This window comes from Amblyraja radiata, chromosome 17 (genome assembly GCF_010909765.2).
Source record: "Amblyraja radiata isolate CabotCenter1 chromosome 17, sAmbRad1.1.pri, whole genome shotgun sequence".
NCBI lineage: Eukaryota > Metazoa > Chordata > Chondrichthyes > Rajiformes > Rajidae > Amblyraja > Amblyraja radiata.
In genome coordinates this window covers 36,039,848-36,054,652 of record NC_045972.1, presented here as the reverse complement: position 1 = coordinate 36,054,652, position 14,805 = coordinate 36,039,848, and the positions used below count along the sequence as shown (strand labels likewise).

General features: G+C 40.5%; 1 protein-coding gene across 3 annotated transcripts in view; it reads right to left on the bottom strand.

Annotated features, from left to right (window-relative positions):
• Nucleotides 1-14,805, bottom strand: part of mbtps1 (membrane bound transcription factor peptidase, site 1) — an 85,246-nt gene that overhangs the window by 14,035 nt on the left and 56,406 nt on the right. For all 3 annotated transcript variants that reach the window (XM_033036157.1, XM_033036156.1, XM_033036158.1), the window contains exons 14-18: nt 14,082-14,254; nt 12,553-12,668; nt 10,425-10,581; nt 8,533-8,657; nt 6,236-6,313 (exon numbers count right to left, since the gene is read on the bottom strand). In XM_033036157.1, the coding sequence (XP_032892048.1) occupies nt 6,236-6,313; nt 8,533-8,657; nt 10,425-10,581; nt 12,553-12,668; nt 14,082-14,254 (649 nt within the window). The remainder of the gene's footprint in view (nt 1-6,235; nt 6,314-8,532; nt 8,658-10,424; nt 10,582-12,552; nt 12,669-14,081; nt 14,255-14,805) is intronic.

The window sequence follows — 14,805 nt, the reverse complement described above, 5'->3', positions numbered from 1 at the left end:
TTGTAGCTTTCAACCAAGGTCACACTTTAAGCTAAAGTGTGAGTGAATTAATTTACATACACACATACCGGTTTCCCACCGAGAGGGTTTGTTGCAGCGGGTTGGGAGCATGGCTGAACCCTGTTCCCCCAACACCCTGGCCCTCCTCGCTCTCTCTCCCCCCACCCACGGCAACTCCAACCAAACCCGATAGAGGAAGCAATGACGTGCCCTAACAAACAGCGAGCAATGGAAGCGGAAGAAGCAGCCATACCCAGGTTACTCTAAATATAAATGTTTAAAAGGCCCTGAAGACTACATGCAAACTAGAGATTTCTTATTAATGGAGCGCACAAGTCATTCTGTAGTTAGGTGACCGTCAAGTGGAAGAAGAAAGTGAGCGTGAATGCGCATCAGCAATTAACACATCCATCCGGAGTATTACATCGAATGGCTGTGTGATCAGTTCAACGTATAGGTACAGCATTGTATTGGTTGATGCAAAATTGCTCAGCATGTTGTATATTCCACTGAGATTCAATTCCCATTGGTGTTACTTTCAATACACTTTTGATTTTAGTTTCTTTGCACCCAAATTCCCACATTGATATTTAGGGTAAACTCCTGACAAACACTGCCTTGACGCATTCATCGGCAGCAACATCGCCACTTATACATCAACCTACAAAAAATGCATGGCCATATGATAGCTTTCAACAGGTTGCTCCGACATAATTTACCCTTTGGCCCAACAAATGCAACAAGGTCATTGGTCTGCAAATAATTGATCTTTTTCCCTTTTTTCCCCCCACAGTCAAAATGTAGGGGGAGAATCTGCCTTTTGTAAAAAAATTATCAGAGGGATTTTAAAAACAGCTGCAATAATTTGTTATGTTATAGTTGTACAAGATAATTGTGCGGCACGGTGGCGCAGTCTTAAGTTGCTGCCATTAAGCACCAGGTTGCCGGGTTCATTCCTGAATATAGGTGCTGTCTGTTCGGAGTTTGTACGTTCTCCCAGTGACCTGCATGGATATTCTCTGGGAGCTCCGGTTTCCGCCTACACTCCAAATACTTACAGGTTTGTAAATGAAGGAACTACATATACTGGTTATACACCGAAGATTTGTACATTAATTGGATTGGTATAATTGTCCCTAGTGTGGATAATGTTGGTGGTGGGGGCGAGCAAAGGGCCTGTTTCTGCGCTGTACCTCTGAAGCTTAGAGCAAACTGACGTGCAAGTTCCCACGCTACCACAGAACCCACTAAATATCCCGCCACATAGAATGTGTAAAGAGCTTGCTGCGGGCAGGATAAAATCTCATGGCGGGCCAGGTGTGGCCCACGGGCCATAGTTTGGAGACCCCTGCTTTAAACAGGCCTTCTGCTTAAACCATTTTCACAGCTGTCTAACTCTACTATAAGTGGATCTAGTCTATCTAGTCTTTCCTCTTACCAAGACCTGCGATCTAAGAATCTGGTAAACCTTTGTCGCATTTCCTCTACATCCTTTTTGAAGATAAGTCCACCAAAACCTCACACAATTATACCAGGCCTTGCTGGGGGATAAATCTTTGCTCTTGTATTCAAAGTTACTTGTGCTGAAGGCCAGGATATTTGCTTTCAGTGCTTAGTGTGTAAGCAATTCCCCAGTTTTTCCTATTGACTACGTTAAATTCACATTCATGCACATTATACCATGCACACATTTGCCCATTCAATCAACCTGGCCAAATCATCTCTGCATCCGCCGAATGAACTCACATTTCATGCCATTAGCAAATTTGGTTCCTTCATCCAGATAATTAATAGTGTGAATAGATGGGGGGGCGGGAGAAGCTGAACCCTACAGTATCCCATAAATCACTGCCTGCCACTTCAAAATAAATACATTTAGTTGCCATTTCTTGCCTATTAGTTAATTCTCAATCCATGCCGGTATATTACCCTCAACATAGGCAACTCTTTCTCCTCCCCAGCTAGCCTCTGCCGCGGGGTTCCACAAGGTTCCATCCTTGGCCCCATTCTCTTCTCCCTGTATATGCTCCCCTTAGGCCAAGTCATTCAAAAGCACGGCATTTCCTTCCATTGCTATGCAGACGATACACAACTCTATCTCCCCCTGAAGCCCAACTGATTAAATCTACTTAACCTTATCCATTGCCTCGAGGATATAAAGCGTTGGATGGCCCAGAACTTCCTCCAACTAAACGAAAGTCTGAGGTCATCCTTCTCGGCCCCTCGGACTCAATCAAAACAATAGCAGGCAGCCTTGGAAGCCTTACCCCATTACTCAAACCTCATGTCAAAAACCTTGGCGTGATAAAAACCTCATCGTTGAAATTTGATGAACAAATCAATGCCGTGGTAAAAGCTAGCTTCTTCCAGCTTCGGACGACAGCAAAAATAAAACAATTCCTCCAGTTTGACGACCTCGAAAAGATCATCCACTCATTTATCTCCTCCCGCCTCGATTACTGCAACTCCCTTCACACTGGCATCAGCCAATCTACCCTGTCCCGCCTGCAACTGGTCCAAAACGCTGCAGCGAGACTCCTGACGGGCACCCGAAAAAGAGACCACATCACCCAATTCTGGCCTCTCTGCACTGGCTCCCTGTCTGGTTCCGAATAAATTTCAAGATCCTTCTTTATGTTTACAAAGCTCTTAACGGGCTTGCCCCCACCTACATCAAAAGTCTGCTTACCCACCACACCACCTCCAGGTCCCTCAGATCGGCCGACTTGGGGTTACTGAACATCCCGCAGTCTAGGCATAAGCTCAGGGGCGACCAAGCCTTTGCAGTTGCAGCTCCTAGACTGTGGAACAGCATCCCTCTTCCCATCAGAACTGCCCCCTCCATCGACTCAAAAGAGACTTAAAACTCATCTTTACTCTCAAGCCTTTCTTGACATCCTCTGAGGGAGGGCTATATGTATGTATTTATGTATGTACTTAATCTATGAACCACTGTTGTATAACATTAGTACCTCCACCAATGTAAAGCACTTTGGTCAACGAGAGTTGTTTTTTAAATGTGCTATAGAAATAAAAGTGACTTGACTTAATCCTATGTGCTAAATATTGTACCTTAATTGGTACGTGACAATAAAATACCTTTGAAAAGCGTCAATAGGTTAGTCAAACACAATTTTGTTTGTACACATCTATCAGACTTTGTCTAATCCGGGTGATATTTTCCAACTGTCCTTGTATCAATCTTAGTTATAGACTCCTGTGTTTTCCGGATTACTGATGTGAGGCTAATTGGTCTGTTGGTTTCAGTTTTCTCAATTTTACTGTTTTTAAATAGTTGGGAAGGGGGGGGCGGGGGGCGGGGGGGTCATATGGATATTGAATCGTTGAACAGAGGACCAATTCATTTATAACGGAAGTCATAAAATGGCAAGTCTAACTGTTGGTTTATTTTGAAAGCGTTTCTTCCGTGCCAACTTGTTTTTTACTCCTACCAGAGTTTAAGCAGAACAATTCACTGGTGCTCTTTGGCTATTTCAAATTAATCTGACTTTTGTTCAATTAAATGTCAGAACATCCAGAGAAGGACTTCGTCAAATGCCAGCAATACACAATAACCTTGGCACGATATCTGCTCCGCAGATTGTGCTAATAAATATTTCACTTAAGTCACAGCTCAGTAACAAATTAAGAACAGCTTAATTATTTATGCCAATCAAATTCCTTTGTAATAATTCTATTGCAATGTTTTTGATTTGTTCTGCCCTGGGAAGTAAAATATTTCAATCTTGATTACAAACTTCAGTTCATTTGAACACACAAATCAGAATTCACTCAGTCTCCCAACTGCAGCTTGAGATTGACCGAGACATTCTTTCCCTTTTGCTTAACGATATGATAAAACTTTATTCATCCCCGGAGGGAAATTGGTCTGCCGACAGTCACAACACACAAGGTACACGAATACTTAAAATTAAATGTGAAAAAAAAAGACATGCGACTGTTGGCTGGCTGTCGTGTGCACAGTGCCTTAACCGGAACAAACAAACGAACAAACAAAGGCTTATCCCCTGGGCAGAGGTTTCTAAAACTAGAGAGCTCCCCTCCCCCCCTCCACTGGGTCCCCCATTGTTCTCCCACTGTCCCTCACAGCAGTCCCCCCCCCCACACCAGATCTTCATTGTCAACCCTCCTCCTCCCCCCCCCCCCCCCGCCACGCTCATCGACCGCTGATCACGGGTCGATCGTGAGGCCTCACCGCCGCCAAGGATCCTGAATTTATTACTTCAAAACAAGTTAGAAATTATGTCGTGCCCTTCTCATACTGCTGCTGCAAACGATCTGTACTATTGCCACCCAAGGGCGACTTTGCAACCACTTGTGCTCTATTCCACCATTTCTGCGCTGCCATTCTTAACACCTTTCAAATAGTCTATTATCACCCAGTCTCAGATGCGCTTTGGACTCACTCCTGATTAGTATAATCCTGTAACATTTTAAAGGACCACTAAATGTTCAGCAAGCCCACTGCGTCAAGTTGTGCAGCTGCAAATAATGCCATCTCACCCTTGTTATTTTCTGCATTGGTCTTCCTCCACTTCCAGCTTTCATTTGGGTAGAAACTGTTCGCAGTAAAATCCTCCCCAAACGGCCAACATAACTAAGTTCAATGCAACTAAGTTTATTAGAGTCACAAGATTATGACCCCCTAGCTAAGACCACGTAGAATACCTGAAACTTCGATTATTGCCACATCCAGCAATACCGTTTCAGCAAGTAACACAAATCAGGAAGTATTAACCAATCTCAACTGTGATGTTCGGGAATTCATGAATGGCATTTGAAGCCCTTGAAAGAGCTAATATCAAATTTAAAATAAAGTCGTTCTTCCACAAAAGCATGATCTAGTAGAACAAAAGAATGGCTCGGTAGCATGTCTGAATTACTGTAAATTGAATGAACACAATATGGAGGACAGGTAGCCTTTTCAATAAAGACATTAAGATGGCAGCCTGCAGAAATAACATGTGCTTCTTTTCATGGCCATAAAGAAGCTAAGATTGAAAAAAAATAGCTGACACTACAGAGATAAGTAACAACCTGTTATTGGATGAGCTTGATTTGGACCCAGCTTTCCTATATTGTGAAAGGCTACAGAATCTTTCAGTCATGCCATATTCAGACCTGGTATAAGAAAAATGTATAATTGTGCTAACTCGCCTTTGTTTTGAGAGTAGGAGCCCGAGAAGCAACTGAGCAACATTTGTGCTCATTGTCGATCGCCACTCTCATCTGACGAATCAATTTATAGATTGCCATGGTGTACCTTTAACAGTATTTGTTGCTATCTACTTTTAAAAAACAAACTTTCACACCCTTAGTCAAACTAAAAAAATAATATCAATCTAGTTGTAGAACAAAGTGTTCATTTGATAATGTATATTTATTATATTCAATAAAGTTACCACTAGGCATAAGGAATATGATTGAGAAAGAACATCTTTCTCGGTAGTAGTGCTCCTTAAACCTACTGGTAGCTTTACTTTAGATAATAAAATTACATTTTGCTTTATTATTTTGTGGCTGTAATAATTAATCTCAAATCTCCACAAGGAACAAAAGAAAGGAGCTCTGAAGGTTTCGTAATTTCTCCTCTTATTGAGCAATAATCAAGAGGATAAAAGTTGATTGAATCTTCAACTGAGTAAACCGACATAAAAACAATATTGCTGTTTCATTGAACAACAATAAAATGTTCATCTCATAAAATAACACAACACTGGAAGAGAGCTCAAAGCAAAGCAATAAAGACAATATGCATAATGTATAATGTGACAAGTTTCTTTTTCCTAGTTTAAACTATCGAAATTATATGTGAACTCATAGAATTAAGTTTTCAATTCCTCATTCTTGCCACTGCATTCTGGACAGAGAGTATCTTATAAACATGAAATGGAAAGCAAGGAACTGGGTCGTTGTAAACAAAATTCTGGAGGCTGAACTTCCTCAATGGGAGAGGCCAAACATACCTTAAGTAGGGAAAGGTTCAGCAGCATGACATTTATACTGCCTAAAGGGCAATAACACGGGTGGTGCAGGTGAGAAAGAAGTTAACTTTCTTTCACAAGATATTATCAGAGAACTACAGCACTAACGCGTACTTTGATACATTCCAGAAATAAATTATTTTTACTTTTATGATAAACAGAAGAAAAATTCTCAACGTCCCTTTGAACAGCACTGGGAAAGACTGAAGTGCAATCGAAAAAGATCTTACCTTGGTCCTTTAAAGTTTGAGCAAGAACAAGTCCATCCTCTGGAAATTTAGCAATACTGCTCCCTGAAGCATAATACACTAAGTAAGGAAAAATAAAAATAATTCAATTTATTATTGAATAAATGTGTTCACTATGATGATCTAGAAAAAGGTTTATCAGAATCAGATTTTATTCGCCAAGTATGTTTTGCAACATATGAGGAATTTCACGGGCCAGGTCAATCATACAATTAAAAGCAACAGACTCAAAAACACATTTTAACATGACTCCTACACATTCCTCACTGTGATGGAAGGCAAAATAAAGTTTAAGTCCTTCCTTTTGTTCTTCCTCCGTCAGGGGCCTTGAGTCCTCTGTTGACGGGACGGTCTTGACTCCCGTAGCCGCCGGTGTTCGGGCCCTCCACGTCGAGGCGTTCAGCTCCTGCATCAGGGGGTTGTCAGCTCCCCAACGCCGGGCTATCGAACTTCGCGTCGGGACTGGTCGAACCTTCTGCGGTGTTGGAGCTCCCGACTAGCCTCACCCGAGACTGCGAGCCCTTGATGGTAAGTCCGCAGGCCGCGGTAGGAGCGATCCCAGGCAAGGGATCCACTCCGATGTTGTCCGCGCCCTGTGGTGGGGCTCACGACAGTCTGAGGAGGCCTCCAGCTCCAGTGATGGTAGGCCACAGAGCCCGGAGAATGTGATCCGAAAAATTGATCACATCTCCGGGAAGGTAGGAACTTGAAAAAAGGTTTCCCCCGATCCCCTTCCCCCACATAAAACAAACCTAAGTACATTAAAACAAACTTTTAACAAATGCTAAAAATAACAAAAAGATGAAAAAACGAACAGACTGCTGGCAGGGCTGCCATCTCCCCGGCGCCCCTGGTGGTCTTAATTATTAAGACTAAGTCTCATCTTGCATTAGAATCAAGAGAAATATTAAGCAATAATTTGGTCACTAGCCCAAATGAAGCTGCTCAGGTAATGCCATAGCATTCTGTGCTCAAGGTTAACTCCCAAGAATTGCATAGAATCAGAGAATCAAAGCTACACAACACAGAAACAGAGCCTTTGGCCCACCTTGTCCATGCCGTTAAAGATGGCATACTGGGTTAAACACACTTGCCTGCGTTGGCCCATAGCCCTCCAAATCCTCCTATCCATATCTGTCCAAATGGGGGTTGTCCCTTGAGTTCTTACTTAAATCTCTTTCCTCTCACGTTAAGCCTATGCCCTTGAGTTTTAGAATCTTCTCTTTTGAGAAAAAGACCAAACATTCACTTTATTCATGCGTCTTTCACCTCTTACGGTTCAAAGAAAAGTCCCAATCTCTCCCTATAACTCAAGCCCACAAGTCCAGGCAATATCATGCTGAATCTCTTCTGCATCCTTTCCAAATTAATGACATCCTTCCTATACGTGGGCAATTAGAACGGCACCCCTGGTTCTACGACAATACGTCACATTCGGGTGGCGCGCCGAGCCGGTAGCCTCGCCAGCACCTATGGTTAAAGTGTACATTGTCAGATTTTAATAAAGGCAATTTATATACATTTTGGTTTCACCAGTGCTCTCTTTCTTCTTAATGATGTTCCAATCAGTTGATTTTGGTAAGCCTAAGGTTTGGCTGATGTCTCCAACAGTTTTATTCTTGTTTCCCAGTCTCATAATGGCTTTTTTGACTTTCAATGGCACAACTTTGGTCCTCATGTTGATAAACAGCATTAAGAGTTTCCAAAAGTGATGGAAAGACTGGAGGAAAGACTAGATGCTGAGAGCTCTCTTATACCTGCATTAAGGAGGCATTTAAACACACCTGAGCAATTACAACCGCATGTGAAGCCATGTGTCCCAAACATTATGGTGCCCTGAAATGGGGGGGGGGGGGGACTATGTATAAACACAGCTGTAATTTGTACATGGTGAAACCAAAATGTATAAAAAAGGGCCTTTAATAAAATCTGACAATGTGCACTTTAACCACATGTGATTTTTTTCTATTACAAATCTCAAATTGTGGAGTACAGAGGCAAATAAATAAATGATGGGTCTGTCCCAAACATTATGGAGGGCACTGTAGTCTTGTGATGTGGACTCGATAAGAAGAAGACCTGGTGCTGGATCCGAGACCTATTTTTCAGCATAAATGCTGTGGATTTCTAGCGAACATCTGCTTCATTGCGCTCCATTTGAAGTCTTGCGTTTGCTAGTACTTTGAGGGCAAATGCTGACAGTTCCATGCTGATTGAATTGAAGCACTTATGTAAAATCATGTACAAAACAATACAGCCACAATCATATCAATGCTTACTGTCATGATTCGCCATAATGAAATCCCCTTCGTACAAGCCATCACCAAAAGCCATGCCCCACACTGACAACAGATCATTGAGTGCTGGGATGTTTGCCCCTCCAGTATCTGGCATCCACCATTGCCTACAGGCCAAAATACACACAAAGCAATTATGTATCAGTTTAGATCAAGAAAAAAAATGACTTTTGTAACATGGAATTTAATAATATCCCATGAACTGCTTAATAATCCTTCAACTCATGATTTTTACATTTTCAGTAAAGATTGGTACTGCTCTGACTTGAATGTCAGCAATCCTTAGCAGCTGGTATCTCCCCTGTGTAACTTCCTGAAGCCATTCACAAATATATACAATTATAATTACAAACAGCAGTGCAGCCAAAATAAATGTTTGGTGCAACATTCATATACACACCAAATAAGATTACTGGACACTAAACAGAAGACCGTTGCAAAACCCAAGACCATGGGTATTAACCATTGGGCCTCAATTTTGCTATCTAACATTACAGAGACCGAATAGCAGTTTATAAAATTATGAGGGGAATAGATAGGATAAACAAAAGGAACCTTTTTCCTCAGGGTGGCATTGTCAAATACTAGAGGACATAGCTCAAAGATCAGCGAGAGAAAGTTTATCGATGTGTGGGGCAAGTTTTTTTTTTGTGTACAGAGAGGTAAGTGCCTGAAACGTCCTGCTATGGATGGTGGTGGAAGCAGATACCTTTGCAGCATGAGGCTTTTGGATAGACACATGAATGTGCAGGAAAAGGAGGGATATGGAACACATGCAGCTAGAAGATATCATGTTCAGCACAATCATCAAGGGCAGGAGGACCAATTCTGGTGCTATACTGCTCTATATTCTACGTTCACGCTTTCTATCCTGACTGGTTTGATATTTCATTTGCTTTTCTTTTATATCGATTGGACAAACAACACGTGTTGAAGGACATTTGATGGAAAGGTAAAAGAATGGAATTACAAAAAAAAAAAATTTATTTGACCACTAAAATTAAACAGAAGCAAATGAAACCAAATAGATTCCAGAATATAACCAATCTTCAATACTCCCACACTATTTCAGCCCTTGCTGTTGAAGATGAATGTCCCCTGTACAACTTTCCTTATCCTATTCTGTGGACTACATGGAAATGAATTTTAAATTAAAAAAAAGTGTACAGGACGATGACAAAAGTGTTGATGGCGAAAATGCCTGGGTTAAACCAAGAATTATTTATAATTGAGTTCAAGATTCAAATTTGGAGAATAGATCGCCACAAGTACAATATTTTGACCTTAATAGAAAAAAAATTCAAACCAAATACATCAATAAGCTGCTTCAAAGTTACTGCATAATTTCTAGGAGCAGAATAAGGTCATTGGGCCATTCAGGTCTACCACCATTCTAACATGGCTGATCTATCTTCCCCTCTCAATCCCATTCTCCTGCCTCATAACCGCCAACACCCTTGCCAATCAAAAATCTGTCAATCTCCACCATAAAAATATCCTTAACTTAAATTGTTTAACTGAAGACGGCAAACTTTCCATGAAGTTATGGTAATTTATCTAAATTAACAATATTTTCCTTCAGATAAATTATTTAGATTTTCATCCAAGACAACGGAAACAAAAAACTTCCAATAAATTTTGTAATCAAATTTTGTTCAATAAACAAACAAATCTTTAATCAATTTAAAAAACAGGACATATTGATGTGCAAAATAAATTGGTTGGAACAATGGGTTGTGGTTTAATATGTTCACACATTTTTCTTACATTATTTAGTCAACAAATGAATCTCATGCGTTCCCATAAGCAGCAAGTACAAATAAATGACAATATGTATATCTTCAACATTATGGAATCCGAGACATCAACTTTACCTTGTATTTTCATCATAGAATTTCACTTTTCTCATTACAGATGTGTTGTACCAATCACTGAAGACAATGACCGAAAGGCCATTATCTACGTCTCGCCTCAGTTTCGTAATTTCCTCAGGAAAATATTCCTCTTCACTGTCCACCATCAGCAGGGTACCTGCATGAGAAACAGAAGATTAATTCACCGATTATTGCATATCTGAACATAGCTGTACCAGAAAGTCCTAAAGCACAATTAATCACAGTACCATCTTTCAATTCAGCTGAAGTTCTGGAATTAATATATGGGTAGAAGTCAACTGCAAAACTCAGCTAACATCAACAAGCCTTAGAAAATAGTGCAAGGACAGTCCTTAGGAATAAGGATACTTTACCTTGTGAAACAAAGAACACATTGTAAAACAACATAACAGAAGATGTATCAATGCAAAACCAATTCAATTATTATTCTGCCCTGAGCACGATATTTCAAAGTAGCTTAATGTGATTGTTGAGAAGTTTCCTTTGTACTGACTTCATCTGTACCTACCCACGGAATTAAAACTAATTTTCTTAAGGATGCAGTAAAAGAAATAAATTAAATACAAAAAAAAATAGCATTATCAGACTTTATTAGCATTTATTATGAGAAATGGAACAGATGGAAAGAAAAAAATCTCCACCATTGTAAGATAGAAATATATCAACAAAGACAAATGCTCATTTTTAACTAAATGTTCAATAACAAACTATTTCATTCAGAATTAAAAAACAAACATGTTGACTAGCTGGCAAATCAAGTTATATCAGATATTTTTTTTTAAAAAGGCAAGGACTGTAATTTCCTTATGTAGGCATTCATGTTGCAATGATTCTACTTCCACCTCAATCCTCAATATATCTCACACAAAAACTCTTCATTTGTGGCAAATCAAAGGTTACTTGTAAGGTGAAATTGAATAGAATTGACAGCTATTGAGAAGGAAGCCGGTATGCTGGACATCTTTTGAAAGTTTCTTCACTTCAAGGTTAGGAAATGAGGAGTTATTTTGTGACAATACACTGTTCCTACACAGCTCCTGTATATAAGCCATGTTTAAGATAATGCATACATACACAACAGATTTAAGCTTACAAGGCCAGTTCATATTTTCTGGAGAAAAATATAAAAGTTGGTAGATTGCGGAATATTCAGGTGGGAATCTAAGCAAAATAGAATTTTAATCTAAATTCTAATTCCTCATTATCTGAAAATTTAATATCAATTTGCAGTGTGTTAAAAATATGTATTTGTACACAGATTTTCTATCCGTTTCCAAACCACCAGGGGGTGCCGCACAATGGCAGCCTTGCTGTGTCTTTTCGTCTTTTTTTGGTTATTTTTTAAATGTGTTTTAAAAGTTTGTGTTAATGTTCTCTGGCTGGTTTTATGTGGGAGGTGGGGGAGGGGGTCGGGGGTCAGGGGAAACTTTATTTTCAATCTCTTACCTTGCCGGAGATACGATTGTTTTACGGATCGTATCTCCGGTCGCTCCGCGGCCTAACATCATGGAGCTGGCAGCCTTGCTCGGGACTGACTTTGAGCCCCACCGCGGGGACGTGGACATGCCATCAGAGCCGATCCCTTGCCTGGGATCAACGCTCCAACCGCGGCCTGTGGATTTCACCATCGAGGAGCTTGCAGTCTCGGGTAGAGACCGATGTTGGGAAGCTCCAAAAGAAGCAGAAGGTTTCGACCAGCCCCGACGCGGGGACCGTTCGCCCGATGCGAGGGAGCTGAGATTCCCCTCCGATGCAGGAGCTTGATCGCCCCGGCGAGAGGGCCCAAACGCCGCCGGCTAAAGGTGTCAAGATTGCCCTGTCAACGGAAGGCTCGAGGCCCCCCGACCGTGGGAGAACAAAGAAGGGAAGAGATTGAACTTTTTTTTCGCTTTCCATCACAGTAAGGAGTGTGGAGGAGTCACTGTGGTGGATGTTCATGTTAAAATGTATTTTGTGTGTTCTGTTGCTTTTTATTGGTATGACTGTATGGCAAATTAAATTCCTCGTATGTTGCAAAACATACTTGGCTAATAAAGTATGATGATTTTTCCAAGTTCCACAACCTCATTTAACTTTGTCAGATAAAATCTTATAACACAAAACATACCATATTGACTGGCATCAAAACAGTTGATGGGTGTTCCGAGTACCTCCACAAAATAGCCAATACTGCGCAAATGTTGGTACATATCTCTAAAGTTAGTGTGTATGTGATCACCATTCCTAAAGGAAAGAAATGTAAAATGTAGATTAAATGTCTCATTCTCCAAAATACAAAATCAATTTTAAACATTCAGTGGTAACCTTAATTCACAAAGAGCATAACGATAGCTGTGTGGAATTAAAAAATCCTGCAAACACATTGATTTTGAACTTCCAAACTAGGTTTGTAAACCAGCATCTGCACTCAAGAAATTGTAGATGCTGGTTTACAAAAAAAGACAGTGCTAGAATAATTTAGCGGGTCAGACAGCATCTCTGGAGGTTATGGACAGGTGTTGTTTTGGGTTGGGACCCTTCAAGTCTGAGGAAGAATCCCGACCTGAAACATCACCTTATCCATGTTCTCACGAGATGCTGCCTGACCCACTGAGTTATTCCAGCACTTTGTTTCTTTTGATTGGTTCCATGACGCTTTGGGGGTATAAACATTTTTACCTATTTGTTGTACAGGATATTGCCACAGTGACTAGGCCAGTATTTAGTGCCCATCTGGATTGCCCATAAGATGATGAGCTAGGCTACCTTCATGAATTGAAGGTCGTCCTTCTGGTGCTCAGCTAAACTGGTGCTATTGGTTGGGGAGTTCTCGGATTTGGATGTACTGTATCAAAACGAAGGAACAGCATTTCAACTCCATATGGTTACGGTATATTCAATTTGGAGGGAAATTTACAAATAGTGGTCATTCATGAGAGGTGGGAGCAAGATTGGAGTACTCTAACTAAGCAATTGTAAATGTTACATTGTGCAGTCACAATATAAGTAGTGAAGAAGGGAATGAATATTTAGGTGATGAGAGGTATACCATTCAAACAGGTTGGCTGGACTAAAATGGCACCACATTTCTGGAGGTCCATTGAATCTGTACTCAAGAGAAGACAACAGTATTCCATAAATATCCTGCCTCAAGTTTCTAAATGTCCTGCCTAGAGTTTCAGCAGGTGTCATGTCAAGTCATTCATCAAAGGTTCTTGATCAAAGAATCAGGTTTGAATCTAAAATGTCCTTTATGTAATGTTAGGATATTTTCAAAGTGTAGAAACAAGGAACTGCAGATACTGGTTCACAAAAAACGCAAATGCTGGAATAACTCAGCGGGTCAGGCAGCCTCCAGAGGTGACGTCATTTATCCATGCTCTCCAGGGATGCTGCCTGACCTGCTGAGTTATTCCAGCACCTTTGTTTTTTGGGGGCTATTTTCATCTAGTTTGGCCGAACAGGAAAGACCTTTTTCTCATGGATCATTCAGTTCCCATATTACATGTTTTATAATTGGCAAGCCTTGATATATATTTGTACCAACTACCTCTGCATGATCCATTTGGTTCCTTTCGGCATTTCATTCTAGATATTAAATGAGATCAGTGCAGAAAAAAAAGCAAAGCTCAACAGGAGAGCCGTTTCAAAACTCACCAATCTAGTGGGTCATTTTTCATGCGCAGGTTATCCCTCGGAAAGTAACCAGGTGGGTAACGCAGATTATGGTACTGATCCCACAAAACACGCTTACTACGAGGTGGTGTCGGAATGATTTTCACCTTAATTGGCAGCTTTACGGTTGATGTCATTTCATTGCCATTGTTAGACTATCAAGAAAAGTGAAGATATGAGAGGACTGATTAGCACAAGGGGATTAGCACACAGATTGTCAATGCACTGGATATATTCATTTCAGGGGAATCAGGGAACCATATCAAACCACAAAATCTAATTTAGAACATATTACCCTGCAAACAGAATATTCACACACAACAAAAGTAGCAATATCACATTCAAAATGATAAACCACCATCAGTAACTCTCTCTCTAGCGGAGACACAATAGCCACTAATTATTCGTAAGTGAAGCCAGCTGGTGCAGATGCCCCAGAGAATTCAGTCATCCATCATAACACCATTTCATAGGCATTCCTCGGAAACAAAGCCTGGATCACTGCTATTGGATTAGGCAAGATCAGTAAAAGTATTCAATTGGCAAGCTCAGAAAAAGTGATTGTTGAATTTTATCATCTTCCACTGTGTGATTGTTAGTCTGATAAGGAATGGAATATTTTTTCCTAAATTTTGATACTTCATGATCCATCCTATACGACTAGAATAAAAAATTACATTTATAAAATTTGCCGTAACTTTGAGTT